This window comes from Triturus cristatus, chromosome 2_1, assembly GCF_964204655.1.
Source record: "Triturus cristatus chromosome 2_1, aTriCri1.1, whole genome shotgun sequence".
In the NCBI taxonomy this organism is placed as follows: domain Eukaryota; kingdom Metazoa; phylum Chordata; class Amphibia; order Caudata; family Salamandridae; genus Triturus; species Triturus cristatus.
In genome coordinates, this window is record NC_140581.1 from 613,019,514 (window position 1) to 613,036,139 (window position 16,626).

Here is a 16,626-nt window from a genome sequence, read left to right on the forward strand (position 1 = left end):
AGGCTTCGTCGACGGAGCCGTCGGCGATGAAGGCTTCGTCGACGGAGCCGTCGGCGATGAAGGCTTCGTCGACGGAGCCGTCGGCAATGAAGGCTTCGTCGACGGAGCTGTCGGCGATGGGGTCCTCGTCGACGATGATGTTGATGTCTTAGTCGAGGGTGTCGACGCCGTTGTCGGCGATCGCAGCGTCGACGGCAACTTGGATGACAATGATTTCTTTTTAATTTTCAGCGTCGACGAGACAGACCTACCGGCCGTCGACGATGGAGTTGTCGGCGTCGATGTTGACAAGGAATGAGACACGACAGAAGTAGACACTGTCGTCGACGACGAGGTGACATGAACTGCCGTCGATGGAGATTTCCTCGTCGTTGAAGCCACCGTCGACGAGGTCGTCGTCGTCGACAGGGTGGAAGAAGGCTTCTTGAAGGCATGAGAAACTTCCTGAGGAGAAACTTTCGCTGGCAGAGTCTTAGGAGGAACCTCTGAAGACTTTTTATGCGCCTTCTTTTGAGGTGGCTGCGACGAAGGGCCCGGGGATGCCACCCTTGGTCTTTTCTGAGAGGACTGAGAGGAGATGGAAGAGCCCTCACTTTCCTCAGAGGACAACACTGTATCCTTGTCCTTCAGCCTCTGCAGCCAAATTAAGAGGCGCCCTTCACGGTCTTTAAGGGTCTTGGAGGAGAAGGTACAACATACCTTACAATCCTTTGAAGAGTGGTTAGGATAATGGCAGTAGAGACAGTCCTTATGTTGATCGTCCACACAAAGCCTCTTTTTCCCACAGGTAGCACAAGACCTGAAAAGTCCTTTCTTCGGAGTGTCTGCCATGAGGAACTAAAGAACTCCTCACAGAAAATATAAATTTGTAGCAAGAAACACTGGAAATCCAGAAAACAAGTAATAGTGAGCAGAGCTCAGTGGAGACTCCCTTAGCACGACGTGCGATAGACAATCTGAGGGACTAGAGCTCCTTCCAGGAAGGTTCTAGAGGGCGGTTCTAGCTGATTGGCTACTCTCCATTTTGGTCCATTTTTACATAAGGACGTGGATATATTACTAAGGTGAGGCCTTTGGCCTATTACTCTATATGTCTACTGAGACATTACTTTATTTATGCCAGGGACTCCCATCCGGACAACGGGGATGGATTCAGGCATGTGAAAGATACCCTAATACTGGATAACTGCAGCTTCTGGTGCCAGCCAGGACCGCGAATCCCGAACACTCCGCACCTGCCGAATCCAGCCCGAGCTCGAGTGGACAAATACCACGAGGAGGTCCCTCCCGGCGATCCTGACCCGAGATCCAGAGACCCCTGACCGAAAAAGCCTATTGATTCCTATGTACTAAGTCTACTAAGTTTGTCCAGTGCATTGCAACCCCAGTAAACTCGAATTGGTACAAAGTCCTACTGTATTTTGAAAGTATTCAACAGCATCTTGTAGCTGAAAAGTATTTATATGCTTACATGTACCAGGCTTGCTTGGTTCTAGAAATAAAACAACAGTATATTTTTAATACAAAACAATTGGCCTAGAGTTCAGTTCTTGAGTGTGTGGATTCATTTGCTGACTGAGTGGGTACACCAAATGCTTAACACTGTCCTCTGATACTGCCTTACTGCTCGACCAAGCTACCACTTTAGAGAGTAAGGTTCTATCTAACTTTAACCTCTACCTACCTCTGGAGACTCTTGGAATCTATACACACTGTACCTCACTTTGGTGCAGAATATATAGAGCCAGTTTCGTATATCGTTATTACACAACACTCACTAACACATTGGTATATCTCCTACCCGGAGATATCAACACAAATACACAACAATACTTCAATTGCAAATAGTTAAGTAAGCACAATACAAAGTGGTCTCCAGGGGTAGACCAAACCATATTATTAATAAGTGGAATGTGAACTGCCATCAAAGTCGGGACTTGAACCAGGAGACCCAGTAGAGCTGGGGACACAAGGAACCCTCAAGATAAGTACCCAGGAACTGCTGTGTGCAGGATACGCAGACTCAACAGAAGTCAACGGGAAAATAGCAGTTGCAGGTTCGAAGAAGAAGGACCCTTCCTAGTGGACCCTGTGGAAGACAGAAGGTGAGAGAGTCACCCCACTTGTGGATACCTCAGGAACCAGGATACCTACACCAGTGAAGCCAGATGCATAGGTGCGAAGTGACATCGGAAACAGCCAGAAGACAATAGAGGACTTCAGTAAAGATGCCGCTAGTGAAGACCGTGCAAGAGTCCGGTGGAATCCAATGGTGGATTCTTGAAGAGAAGAACCTGCAAGGAGAGGGGAATGAGTCTAAGCCACTCGGAGGTGACAAGGAGGTACAGAAGAGCAATGCCCAATGGTGTCGGAAGGTGCAGGGGGGATGATGGGGACATTGTCCGTGCATCTGTGAGGACCAGGTGACGCTAAGGAAGACCAGGGGCTGTGCACGAGCTGTCCCACGTAAGAATTCGAGAACCAAGGGGGTTGGTGTCCGGTGGGAGCACCCATATGCCTTCGCAGCAGCAACAAGCGTGAAAAACAATGAAGGAGCATTCTTGGGAACAGCAATGTACAAAGGACTCACCATGTGCAGGAGAGTCAGAGCAGGCCCGAGCAAACAGGGGTGCCTACTGAAGCAAGAAAAAACCCACGAGAGGAGCCACAGGCACAGGAGTCGCAAGAGGACCTCAAGAAGCTCACCAAAGATGAAGGCCCACAGTGCAGAGGATGAGGTGAGGAAGATGATCTTGGCCGAAACAGATGCTGGAGGCTGGAGCTTCTTGTAGCCAAAAAATCTCTGGTGTGCAGAGCCAACAAGCCTTGGCAATGGCAAGTCAACGTGGTGCACAGGGGTTTAATACCAGCGGTTCTGGCAAGGGATACTGGCCTCAAAATTGTAGAGAGAACAGATCAGGCTCCAGGAGAGTTGCAGAACCACCACCTGTGTTGCTGAGGCTTTCGAAGTCCATGGGACGTCAGGACCAGCAGACCGGTCAGCTTCATTGCAGTGCCTGCAGATGCAGGGGAGTGACTCCTTCCCTCCAAGGGAAAATACTTCAGGTGTCCTTGATGCCCACATGTATGTTCAAGATCCTGGAAGACTACGAAGAAGGCTTGAAGAATAGTAAGACCAGAAGCAGCAGGAGTATTCCTTGATGCAGTTTCGGTTCCAGGCGAAGTCCAACAAAGTCCAAGTGGCCAGATGGTCGTAGAGTGACGTGGTTTCAGGCTTGAGTCATGTCCCAAGACGAGCCTGAGGACCCTCCCACAGGTAAGCCTTTTTATACCCGGAGAAAGGGGTTAGGATGACTCCGTTACTCCCAGAGGAGGGGCTGGATAGAGGGTTTGGATACTCCCATGTCCTTTGTCCAGTTTCGCGCCAGAGTGGGAGCCAAGGGCACCTTGAACTGGCTTAAACCGGAGGATGCAGGGAGGGCACCAAATGTGCCCTTCAAAGCAGTCTGGTGGCACAGGCACGCGCCCCCCAACCCAGGCCAAAACACTAAGTCCTGTCTGGTAGGTGGTCACACCTACCTTTTGTTCTACATTCCCCAGCTCGAGCTCAGCTCAGCAGCAGGAGGGCCGAAAAGTGTCTGCGGTTAGCAGCAGCATTAGCTTGGTAGCAGACCCTTAAAGGCTGTTACCAGGAGTACCGGGGGCTTCCTGGAGGAGCCCCCAGTGCATGGAATCATACCTCCAACATCCGTTGGCACAGCCACTATATAGTTAGCCATCGTGTAGTGACGGATGGCCTGTATATGTATCAAGATGGCTGACCGCACTTACAAAGACTGGCGAATCGACTCTGGGGTTTGCAGGGGGTGTCTGCTCATGCAGGTGCACCCATACACATAAAACTAGCACCCTGCCTTCAGGATTGAAAGGCCTGCCTTAGAGGTCACTTATAGGTCTTAAGTGTAGTGATCTCAGATATAAGATTACTTATGTCAGTCATACGTGGTTCTTGCACCAGCTTACACAGGCTGCAATAGCAGGCCTGGAGTCACAACAGATTCAGTGGTCTATCAGGGTTGGCAAAACACATTGCAGGCCCTAGGTAACTCAGTACCATACACTAGAGACTTCAAGGGGCACAACAGTAGCCAACTGTGGAGGTACAGAACCACTTACCATGTCAAATTTAGGAAGGACGCACAGTGGATTAGCAGGATCCCAATCAGACTAGTCCAAAAAAAAAATACTGACAACAGCAACAAGCATTTGCAATGCAATAGGTCTCGCATTTATAAGAGTTTGAGCTATTGCCATTGTAAAATTACAATGCCTTTTATTTAGGTTTTGGTTTTAAAACAAATAAAAGGCATTGTCATTTACAATGTCAGTAGCATAAACTCGCATAAAAGCAGTGTGCGGCATGCAGCAGTGTGCGGCGTGCAGCAGTGTGCGGCGTGCAGCAGTGTGCGGCGTGCAGCAGTGTTTCCTGTAGCAGTGTGAGGCATGCACACTGTGCGGCGTGCAGCAGTGTGCGGCGTGCAGCAGTGTGCGGCGTGCAGCAGTGTCGTGCAGCAGTGAGTAATGCAGCAGTGTGCAGCAGTGTGTGGTGTGCAGCAGTGTTTCGTGTAGCATTGTGCGGCGTGCAGCAGTGTGCGGCGTGCAGCAGTGTCGGCGTGCAGCAGTGTGCGGCGTGCAGCAGTGTGTGGCGTGCAGCAGTCTGTGGCGTGCAGCAGTCTGTGGCGTGCAGCAGTCTGTGGCGTGCAGCAGTGTGTAATGCAGCAGTGTGTAATGCAGCAGTGTGTAATGCAGCAGTGCGTGGCGTGCAGCAGTGCGTGGCGTGCAGCAGTGCGTGGCATGCAGCAGTCTGTGGCATGCAGCAGTCTGTGGCATGCAGCAGTCTGTGGCATGCAGCAGTCTGTGGCGTGCAGCAGTGTGCGGCATGCAGCAGTGTGTAATGCAGCAGTGTGTAATGCAGCAGTGTGTAATGCAGCAGTGTGAGCAGCAGTGTGTGGCGTGCGGTAGTGTGCGGCGTGCAGCAGTGTGTGGCGTGCAGCAGTGTTTCGTGTAGCAGTGTGAGGCATGCAGCACTGTGGCGTGCAGCAGTGTGCGGTGTGCAGCAGTGTGCGGCGAGCAGCAGTGTGCTGTGTGCAGCAGTGTTGTGCAGCATGCAGCAGTGTTGTGCAGCATGCAGCAGTGAGTAATGCAGCAGTGTGCAGCAGTGTGTGGCGTGTAGCATTGTGCGGCGTGCAGGAGCGTGTGGCGTGCAGCAGTGTGTGGCGTGCAGCAGTGTTTCGTGTAGCAGTGTGCGGCGTGCAGCAGTGTGCTGCGTGCAACAGTGTTGTGCAGCATGCAGCAGTGTGCAGCAGTGTGTGGCGTGCAGCAGTGTGCGGCGTGCAGCAGTGTGTGGCGTGCAGCAGTGTTTCGTGTAGCATTGTGCGGTGTGCAGCAGTGTGTGGCGTGCAGCAGTGTTTCGTGTAGCAGTGTGTGGCGTGCAGCACTGTGAGGCGTGCAGCAGAGAGGCGTGCAGCAGAGAGGCGTGCAGCAGAGAGGCGTGCAGCAGAGAGGCGTGCAGCAGAGAGGCGTGCAGCAGAGAGGCGTGCAGCAGAGAGGCGTGCAGCAGAGAGGCGTGCAGCAGAGAGGCGTGCAGCAGAGAGGCGTGCAGCAGAGAGGCGTGCAGCAGAGAGGCGTGCAGCAGAGAGGCGTGCAGCAGAGAGGCGTGCAGCAGAGAGGCGTGCAGCAGAGAGGCGTGCAGCAGAGAGGCGTGCAGCAGAGAGGCGTGCAGCAGAGAGGCGTGCAGCAGAGAGGCGTGCAGCAGAGAGGCGTGCAGCAGAGAGGCGTGCAGCAGAGAGGCGTGAAGCAGTGTGAGGCGTGAAGCAGTGTGAGGCGTGAAGCAGTGTGAGGCGTGAAGCAGTGTGAGGCGTGAAGCAGTGTGAGGCGTGCAGCAGTGTGAGGCGTGCAGCAGTGTGAGGCGTGCAGCAGTGTGAGGCGTGCAGCAGTGTGAGGCGTGCAGCAGTGTGAGGCGTGCAGCAGTGTGAGGCGTGCAGCAGTGTGTGGCGTGCAGCAGTGTGTGGCGTGCAGCAGTGTGTGGCGTGCAGCAGTGCGTGGCGTGCAGCAGTGCGTGGCGTGCAGCAGTGCGTGGCGTGCAGCAGTGCGTGGCGTGCAGCAGTCTGTGGCGTGCAGCAGTGCGTGGCGTGCAGCAGTCTGTGGCGTGCAGCAGTGCGTGGCGTGCAGCAGTCTGTGGCGTGCAGCAGTGTGTGGCGTGCAGCAGTGTTTCGTGTAGCAGTGTGTGGCGTGCACCAGAGAGGCGTGCAGCAGAGAGGCGTGCAGCAGAGAGGCGTGCAGCAGAGAGGCGTGCAGCAGAGAGGCGTGCAGCAGAGAGGCGTGAAGCAGAGAGGCGTGAAGCAGTGTGAGGCGTGCAGCAGTGTGAGGCGTGCAGCAGTGTGAGGCGTGCAGCAGTGTGAGGCGTGCAGCAGTGTGAGGCGTGCAGCAGTGTGTGGCGTGCAGCAGTGTGTGGCGTGCAGCAGTGTGTGGCGTGCAGCAGTGCGTGGCGTGCAGCAGTGTTTCGTGTAGCAGTGTGTGGCGTGCACCAGAGAGGCGTGCAGCAGAGAGGCGTGCAGCAGAGAGGCGTGCAGCAGAGAGGCGTGCAGCAGAGAGGCGTGAAGCAGAGAGGCGTGAAGCAGAGAGGCGTGAAGCAGAGAGGCGTGCAGCAGTGTGAGGCGTGCAGCAGTGTGAGGCGTGCAGCAGTGTGAGGCGTGCAGCAGTGTGAGGCGTGCAGCAGTGTGAGGCGTGCAGCAGTGTGAGGCGTGCAGCAGTGTGAGGCGTGCAGCAGTGTGTGGCGTGCAGCAGTGTGTGGCGTGCAGCAGTGTGTGGCGTGCAGCAGTGTGTGGCGTGCAGCAGTGTGTGGCGTGCAGCAGTGCGTGGCGGGCAGCAGTGCGTGGCGGGCAGCAGTGTGTGGCGGGCAGCAGTGTGAGGCGGGCAGCAGTGTGAGGCGGGCAGCAGTGTGAGGCGGGCAGCAGTGTGAGGCGGGCAGCAGTGTGAGGCGGGCAGCAGTGTGAGGCGTGCAGCAGTGTGCGGCGCGCAGCAGTGTGCGGCGCGCAGCAGTGTGCGGCGCGCAGCAGTGTTTGGCGAGCAGCAGTGTGTGGCGAGCAGCAGTGTGTGGCGAGCAGCAGTGTGTGGCGAGCAGCAGTGTGTGGCAAGCAGCAGTGTGTGGCAAGCAGCAGTGTGCGGCGCGCAGCAGTGTGCGGCGCGCAGCAGTGTCGTGCAGCATGCAGCAGTGAGTAATGCAGCTGCGTGCAGCAGTGTGTAGCGTGCAGCAGTGTGCAGCGAGCAGCAGTGTGTGGCGAGCAGCAGTGTGCGGCGTGCAGCAGTGTGCGGCGTGCAGCAGTGTTTAGTGTAGCAGTGTGAGGCGAGCAGCAGTGTGCGGCGTGCGGCAGTGTGCGGCACGCAGCAGTGTGCGCAGCAGTGTGCGGCGTGCAGCAGTGTGCGGCGTGCAGCAGTGTGCGGCGTGCAGCAGTGTGAGGCGTGCAGCAGTGTGTGGCGTGCAGCAGTGTGTGGCGTGCAGCAGTGTGTGGCGTGCAGCAGTGTGTGGCGTGCAGCAGTGTGTGGCGTGCAGCAGTGTGTGGCGTGCAGCAGTGTGTAATACAGCAGTGTGTAATGCAGCAGTGTGTGGTGTGCGGCGTGCAGCAGTGTGCGGCGTGCAGCAGTGTGCGGCATGCAGCAGTGTGTGGCGTGCAACAGTGTGTGGCGTGCAACAGTGTGTGGCGTGGTTTGTAAACAACAAGAAAAGCGGACATCAAAGGAAGGGTGGGAGGGAACGAGCATATGGGGTGTGAGTTATAACGAAAGATCTGGCGAAAGCAGTCTGCTGCTTTCAAGTCTGATGCCAGATGCCAGCTTCGCGCTTGAATGGCCATAAACCGCATTCCTAAGGTCTTGTGCCCCTTACTAAATCTCTGAATGTGTGAGGCGGTGCACGCACAGGAAGTAGCTGGTGGCAAATGGAATGCGCGTGGTTGTGCGCATAACCGCCACCCGATCCGCCTGGGAAGCCTTTGGGCGCATTTTCGGAAGCCCCTACATAAGTCTCGCTGAGCGATCGCATACGCGATAGCCAGGCGAGACCTAAAAAATGGGGGTAACCGTGAAAGTAGATCCTACTTTCCTACAACCATGCTCACAGAGGACTTGAGAAGCAAGAGGTTGGTGATAAAGCTTACACCACAGTTTACAAAAACTCTACTGCATAATTGAAAACTATTGTCTTTTGTATCTGTGTTGTATCATATTTTTGGGATTTATGTTTCAAGATATAGAAAATGTGCATAAATTGCCTGAAATGTAAATCTGAACTAGTGCTTTTCTTTAAGATGAAAGCCCAAATAAAAAGATTGAAATTAGAATGTGAACAGAATACCTTAAACTGAGAAAGCAATTCGTCTCCTACAGTTGATGGACCGACTTCATTTTCACGTGTTTCTGCTCTCTTCAATATTTCATCTATATCCATTTCCTAAAACAATAACATTTTGAGTGATTATTTTTTTTGTCTTAAAAGTGAAATAAAACAGAACATTAATGCATAATTTTGTAGATATCTACATACTTGTGGCTCCACTTCTTCACCTTCTGGCTCTTTAAATAGTTCCTCCGCACCAAACTTTAAAATGGCTGCTAATTCTTCTTTATTGAAGGGAGCAGAGCTAAAAGACAAAGATATGTTTTCATTCTGTCACTTGTGAATAAGTTAAATTAGGAGATAAGATGGCATTTAAAAATGAATAAAGTTATGCAGTTTACCAATTTCTTTTTACATAAGAGACACCTTCCACATTCACTTCCTCCTCCATCTCACAATAAAAAGATTAGTGATCTCTGTGTGCTACTAACAAACATTCATAAGCAATCACAATAAACTATTCAGAGGAAACAAATGTGTGTACATTCTAAGAACAAGCACTGGCAAAGCCAACAGTTCTCACTTTTGCAAGAGTTAGAGCTATTAGCGTTTTAAAATGACAATGTCTTTTACCCATTTGTTATGGAGTGAAGTGGAGTGGATGAATGTGGTGTGGAGTGGAATTATGTGGGTTGTATTGGAATTGTTAGCTGTGGAATTGTATGGGGTGGATTTGTGGAGATGAATTATGTGGCATGGTGTGCAGTGGAATGAGACTAGTAATTATGTGGTACTGAGCATACTGGAATTTTGTGGAGTGGAACTCTGTGTAATCAAGTGTAATTATGTGGAATGGTATTTTGTGTTGATCGTGTCTGTTAATGCCCAGGGAGTAGGGGCGGGAGAGAAGAAGGGGAGGAGAATTACTAATGAAGAATAGCAAGCAAATGTTCACAGACCATTTGTGTGTGTGTGTTTGTGGATGGCACAGATGGCACACCAGGCCTAAGTGCTTCTTCAAAGTGGTATTGATCTGTGCAGTGAATACATTGAGAGGAGATTTAGTTTACCAGGAACCTCATGCAAACAGGGAAATAAGTCCCAAAAAATCACATTGACAGAAATCAGGTTAGTTTCCGTGCATTTATCAAGCACCCATTGCATCAGTTTTCATAACTGTAGGAAGCTGGCTCTCTATATGGTATACCAAATCCCTGGTGCCTTGCTAGTGGGCAGGGGCTTGCTCTAGCAATCTCAAGGTGCTCTTCTAGGGGGTAGTTTAGTCGAGCAGCTTTAGGCTTATCAGGGAGGAGTGTTAGACATCTGCAAATACACACACAAGTCAATAAATGATGCACATGGCTCAATAGGGATTTCCACAACAATATATAAAAATAACATCTGTATACATCAATACGATCAGGTAAGTAAGTTTTGCAAGAGAAATACTTTTAAGTTTAAAAAGATGACCGTGCATTTTTCAGAAGTTGCAATGTTATCCTATGGGAGGAAGAACAAGTACCTAGGCATCGTACTCGACTCATCACTCACCATGAACCAACAGGTCAAGTCCGTCACCTCCAGCTGCTTCAACACCCCCCGCATGCTAAACAAGACCTTCAAGAGGATCCCCCCTGAGCCAAGTAAGCCAGTCAGCCACGCACTCATTACCAGCTGACTGGACTATGGAAACGCACTCTACGACTGCATCAAAAAGTCCCTACTCCGCAAACTCCCGACAAGACAGAACACCGCTGTCAGACTCATACTCGGCATCCCCCGACACGTACACATCAGTCAACACCTACGAAGTCTCCACTGGCTCCCCGTGGAGAAAAGAGTCACTTTCAAAATCCTCACTCACGCCTACACAACAATGGACCCAAATATCTCAACGAGAGAATTAACTTCCATGTACCCAAAAGAAACGCTACCGCCAGACATCAGATGCGCCCCGTCCCTGAACACCTTCAGGAAGACCCTCAATACCTGGCTCTTTGGCTAAACAGATCTGCAGACCCCCCCATCCCAATCAGCGCCTTGAGACCCTCACGGGTGAGTAGCACACTTACAATTCCCTGATTGATTGATTGATTTGAACACCCCTTTCTGAGGAGGATTTGTCTCTGACCTCCTAAGAATAAATGCCCTTACCTTTGGGGTAGGAAATTCATCTTTGTTGGCAGGCTGGCAAAAAACAGTCAACACACTAGTGGCTGGTAGAATTTCATGGGACATCTCTAAGGTGATCTTTGAGTGCATGTAGTAATAATCCATACTGTAATCAGTGTGGGTTTATTAATACGAGATGTTTGATACCAAACATACCTATTTTCAGTTAAGTCATCATGTAGCTAGGGAACTCGTTTTCACCAGTGTCGAACACGTTTTAAAATGGCTTCCCTGTTTACCTGCACTGGCAGTAATGGAACTTACCAGCACAGGGGCATATTCGCTCTTGCAGATATGCCCTCACATGTAACATAAGGCACCCTGCCTTGGTGGTGTAAGGCCTGCTGGAGGAGTGACTTACAAATACTACATGCAGTGTTAGGTGACATGGCACACAGGGAATTGTCATGTTGTCTTTTAACTTTTGTCTGTGTAGGAAAGTGTCTCTTGAGACAGGGATAGCCCCACTTTTTGCCTGGAAAAAGATGCAGTTTTAACTGTTAGTGCACAGGGTCCCCCTGGAGTAGAAAAGCTACTCCCCTACACCGCAGTCACAGAAAACCGCAGAATCCAAACTCTCAACTTGCATCTCCCAGACCCAGCAAATGCCACAACTGGCCAGGAGAAAGTACAGTAGTTCTGAAAGATCAACTCTCCCTCTCCACCAAGATCGGAGGCACCAGCTTCTTCCGGAGACAAGCAACTAAAGTTGTACGTTTTTATTCATCATATTTTTGTAATCTGGGAGCAGCAGTTAATAAAATACAAAGATGTACAAGTAAACGGCGAGCACACTAGATTATAAGCGATTGTGAGAGGTATAAAAGTAAATCAAGTGCAAGTTAACGATGTCCAAGTTTTGCGAGTAAAAAAAACAAAAAATGGTTAACCAAGGTGGTATACACAAGATATTTGCCAACCACGGGCGTGCAAAGGAAATAGATGCATGTGAGGGATATACAGCCAAGCTAACGTAAATTAAATATACGCAAAGCACAAGTTACTTACCTTCGGTAATGCCTTATCTGGTGGAGAAAGAATCTAGCCGCAGATTCGTTGTCTTAGAATCCTCCCTAGGTGCGAGACTGGATCCATACATTTTATCCGCAGTACCTCTTCACATCGGGTGAGAGCATCTAGCGACTTTGCAGGGACAATGTCCCCAGAATATGACGTCAGCTGAGTCCACATAAGCCCTCTCCAGACACACTGACGTAAATTTCTTTTGTGACTTTTTTTTGTGCCAACAACGCAGAGTCACTTAGAGAAACAGTCTCTGAAAACACTGTGCCAAAAAGGGAAAAATCTTGTATCAACAAGTACAGATTGAAAGAACTGTAGTAGTATGCAAAGAGGGAATCTTGGAGACTACAGGGCCATCAGTTCGCAGAGCGGGGAGGATGTGTGGGTCGATAACGAATCTGCGGCTAGATACGGTCTCTACCAGATAAGGTGTTACCAAAGGTAAGTAACTTGTCCATTTAATAGAGACATCTAGATGCAGATTCCTTATCTTAGAATCCGATACCCTAGCGATAACATCCTTGGTGGAGGGCTGCGAACTTACCTCATTAAGATCCCCAAATAGGAAAAGCAGTTCCAACGGAGAGAAGGGACCAGACTATCCAAAAAATGATAGGTGAAGCAAAGATACTCACCGAAAGGACTGACCTCCAACGAGGACTATGGGAAGTCCATAGGGAGTAGAAAGTTATAAGATGGTGAGAAACACACTATAGAACCATTAAAAGAGACCGCCCCAAAAATGGTGAAACCTAAGATCAGGGAGTGCAAAGGGACCAAGGACACTAGACCACAGAGTACAGGCTCAAAACCAAATGGAAGGAGCATACACAGCGTGCTTATCCACATCAAACAAATACAACGAATGAAGAGCACCCACCGATCGTCGAGGAAACTATTCTGAGAAACAGATTTTGGACAGAGAAAAGAGAACAATGAATGCTGAAGAGCATCGCTAGGAAAACAGAAATGGTAAAAAGAAACCACTCCTATACTGAGAACCTTGATAAATATATAAGGCACCCTCCAGGATAATGTAACGGAAACGCTCATAGAAGGAAATGAAGAAAACAGAAAAAAAGAACCAAGAAGGTTGAACCAGGTCACTAAGGGTGTAGGTAAAATGCAGCAATGTACATCGTATAGAAGGCCAGACTACCATATGTGCAAAACGAACAAGTTACTTCCCTTCGGTAACGCTTTTTCTGGTGGATAAGAGTACCTGCCTGTGGATTCCTCACCTTGTGAATATCCCCTGCGCCAGCAACATTCGGAAACTTTTGTAGCAGTCCACGCCGATGAGGTCGAAGACGACGTCACAGAGACACGGCTCAGCTCGCGACTCCGCTGACGTCACCGGCTCCAGAAGAAGACCTAGTCAGCGTGATGATGTCAGTTCCGCCCTTTTTTCCGTGCCTTCGAGGCACACCGACGGACTGACAGCAATATATACACAGTATACACAGTACATAATATACAAGCAACACACACAGTGTGTAGATTAATAGAAAGGCAAAAGAAATAACAATGCCTTTGACAGTAACAAATACATCTTGAAACACAATCATATACTGAAGGTATACAAGGGTGGACAACGGGGAGGCGGGTGGGTCAGTGAGGAATCCACTGACAGATACTGTATCCACCAGAAAAAGCATTACCGAAGGTAAGTAACTTGTTCTTCTGATGGATACATCTGCCAGTGGATTCCTCACCTTGTGACAAGATTTCCACAGCAGTCCCACTCCCGGAGGAGGGTGTCCACCCTTCTATACCAGAAAGTCCTGAAGGACGGAACGAGCAAAGTGTCCGTCCCTCCTCACCTCGGTGTCTAAGCAGTAATGCTTTGCGAAAGTGTGAAGGGAGGCCCAAGTTGCCGCCCTACAAATGTTCTCCACAGGAACACCATTAGGCAAAGCAGAAGTGGAAGACTTAGCGCTAGTGGAATGAGCCCTCAAACCCTCTGAAGGTTCCTTACCAGCCAAAAAGTAGCATATCTTGATGCACAAGACAATCCATCTGGAAAGGGTGCGCTTGTGCACCGCTCTGCCTTTCCTGCATCCAACAAAGCCCACGAAGAGCTGGTCATCAACTCGAAAGTCTTTCGTCCTGTCAAGGTAGAAGCTCAACGCCCTCATAGGGTCCAAACGGTGAAGTCTCTCCTCCTCCTCCTTGGAAGGGGGAGGATAGAAGGTAGGAAGGGTAATGGACTGCCCCAGATGGAAAGGAGTTACCACCTTTGGCAGAAAAGCAGCCCTGGTCCTGAGTACCATTCTTTCAGCATGAATGGTCAAAAACGGGGGGTTTGAACTCAGAGCTTGAAGCTCACTTACCCTCCTTGCCGAGGTGACAGCAATAAGAAAAACCGTCTTGAAAGACAACAATCTCAAGGGACACTTGCGCAAGGGCTCGAAGGGAGAACCCATAAGATAAGTTAAAACAAGGTTTAAGTCCCATTGAGGAACAATAAAAGGAGTAGGAGGAAACTTGTTTGTAAGGCCCTTTAGAAATCGTAAAACAATAGATGATTTGAACAAAGACGGCTGATCCGGCAAGCAAAGGAAAGCAGACAAAGCCGATAAGTATCCCTTAACAGTGGCCACAGCAAAGCCTTGCTGAGCAAGAGAAAGGGCAAACTGCAGAATGTCAGATAAACGAGCCCTCAAAGGATCAATTGACTTCTCTTCACACCAGAGAACAAATTTAGACCACCTATAGGAATAGATAGATTTAGTGGAATGACGTCTGGCAGACAAAATTACATCTACCACATCTGGAAGGAGAGAGAAAGAATTCAGATTGCCCCGTTCAATCTCCAGGCATGAAGGTGTAAGCTCTGGAGGTAGGGGTGTAGAACCTGCCCCTCCGACTGCGAGAGGAGGTCTGCCCTCAGAGGGAGATGGAGCGGAGAACACGAGGAGAGGTGGAGAAGATCTGCATACCACACCCTTCTTGGCCAATCCGGGGCGATCAATATGACTTGGGCCCGGTCTTGGCGAATCTTCCTCAGAGCCCGAGGAATCAAGGGTATGGGAGGAAACGCGTAAAGGAGATGTGAGTCCCACCTCAACTGAAACGCGACCCCAAAGCTCCCTGCATCGGATACTGGAGACTGCAGAATGACGGGCAGTGAGCATTCTCGTGAGTGGCAAACAGGTCCACCCGAGGAGTTCCCCACATCCGAAAGACATGACGAACCACCTCCGGATGAAGCCTCCACTCGTGGTCGGCGGAGAACTGCCGACTGAGACCGTCTGCACGTACGTTCAGAACCCCGGCCAGATGATTTGCCATCAGACAAATCTGATGATCCTGAGCACAGGACCAGAGACGCAGAGCCTCTCTGTAGAGACAATGCGACCCCACTCCTCCATTTTTGTTAACATACCACATCGCGGTAGTGTTGTCCGTCAGGACTTGAACCGACTGACCGCGAAGGGAAGGGAGGAAGGCCTTGAGCGCCAAACGTATCGCCCGCAATTCCAGAAGGTTGATATGAAGCAACCTTTCCTCTGGAGACCAATGGCCCTTGATCTCCAGATCCCCCAGATGAGCACCCCACCCTAAAGTGGATGCATCCGTTATTACTGTGGCCACCGATGGAGGCAGATGGAAGGGCTTTCCTTGAGACAGATTGCCCTACACGCTCCACCAAGTCAGATCCGCCACAGCTTCTCTGGAGATCCTCACAGACTCCGAGATCTCCTTTGTGCTGATGCCACTGCCTGCGGAGGCACCACTGGAGCGCCCTCATGTGCCAGCGTGCATGGTTGACCAACAGAATGCAGGAAGCAAACAGACCGAGCAGGCGAAGGACCTTCAGGACTGGAACGACCGCTCCATTGTAAAATAAAGGAATCAATTCCAGTATGTCGAGATTCCTCTGTGGAGGTGGGAATGCCGGACACACAGTAGTGTCCAGTACCGCACCTATGAACTGGTTGCGCTGAGAGAGCACCAGGTGAGATTTGGGCACGTTTATCGAGAAACCCAATTTGTACAACAGCTGAGTTGTATCCTGCAGATGATGAAGCACCTTCTCTGGAGACTCCGCATTGATCAGCCAGTCATCCAGATAGGGGAAAACTGAAATCCCCGACCTTCTGAGATGGGCTGCCACCACTGCCATCACCTTCGTGAAGACTCGAGGTGCAGTAGTAAGACCAAATGGAAGGACCGCAAACTGATGATGCTGCGACCCTACCGTAAACCGGAGATACATCCTGTGCGACTTCAGGATGGGGATGTGAAAATACGCATCCTGCAAGTCGATCGACACCATCCAGTCCTCCTGATTCAACGCTAGAAGAACCTGCGCAAGGGTGAGCATCTTGAACTTCTCTTGCTTCAGATAAAGATTCAAGATCCTGAGGTCCAATATCGGACGCAATCTGCCGTCCTTTTTCGGAATCAGAAAATACCCAGAGTAGCATCCCTGACCCCACTCCTGCTCTGTAACCACCTCTATCGCACCTTTCTAAGACGGTGGTTCTCTGAGCAAGCCCCTTGACAAGGAGGGTAATTTGGAGGGAATTCCCGAAAGGGATGGGCGTACCCATTTTCTACAAGATCTAGAACCCAAAGGTCTCTAGTAACCGATTCCCAATCTTGTAGAAAATGGGTAAGCCGGCCGCCCACAGGACCAACATGATCCAGAATGGTGGATCTAGGGCTGCTTTGCAGTGGTGGGAGGGGCTGAGGAAGAGGTGGAGAGCTGTCGGCCACGAGTGCGACCCCTGATTCTGCCTCTGTACCCCTTATACAAAGTGCTCTGCTGCTGCTGTTGCCACTGTGGCTGTCCGTATGAACGAAAGGTAGACCTTCCGAAGCCCCTGTCCCTCTTGAAAGAGCCTCTTGGCTGAGTTTGAAGGCCCAAAGATTTAGCCGTGGCCTTACTCTCCTTAAATCTTTCCAGTGCAGCATCTGCTTGTTTGCCAAAAAGAACAGAGCCATCAAAAGGCGAGTCCAAGAGCGTTGACTGGATATCAGGGGAAAATTCCGATGATTTCAGCCACGCACCCCTCCTAGTGGCAACAGAGGATCCCATGACTCTTGCCACAGAGTCAGCAGTGTCC

The 16,626-nt window shown here is 50.6% G+C and overlaps 1 protein-coding gene across 3 annotated transcripts in view; it reads right to left on the minus strand.

Moving 5' to 3' along the window:
* Positions 1-16,626, minus strand: part of CHD1 (chromodomain helicase DNA binding protein 1) — a 1,484,343-nt gene that overhangs the window by 770,798 nt on the left and 696,919 nt on the right. For all 3 annotated transcript variants that reach the window (XM_085632544.1, XM_085632543.1, XM_085632545.1), the window contains 2 exons: positions 8,564-8,660; positions 8,375-8,470 (listed from right to left, as the gene is read on the minus strand). In XM_085632544.1, the coding sequence (XP_085488670.1) occupies positions 8,375-8,470; positions 8,564-8,660 (193 nt within the window). The remainder of the gene's footprint in view (positions 1-8,374; positions 8,471-8,563; positions 8,661-16,626) is intronic.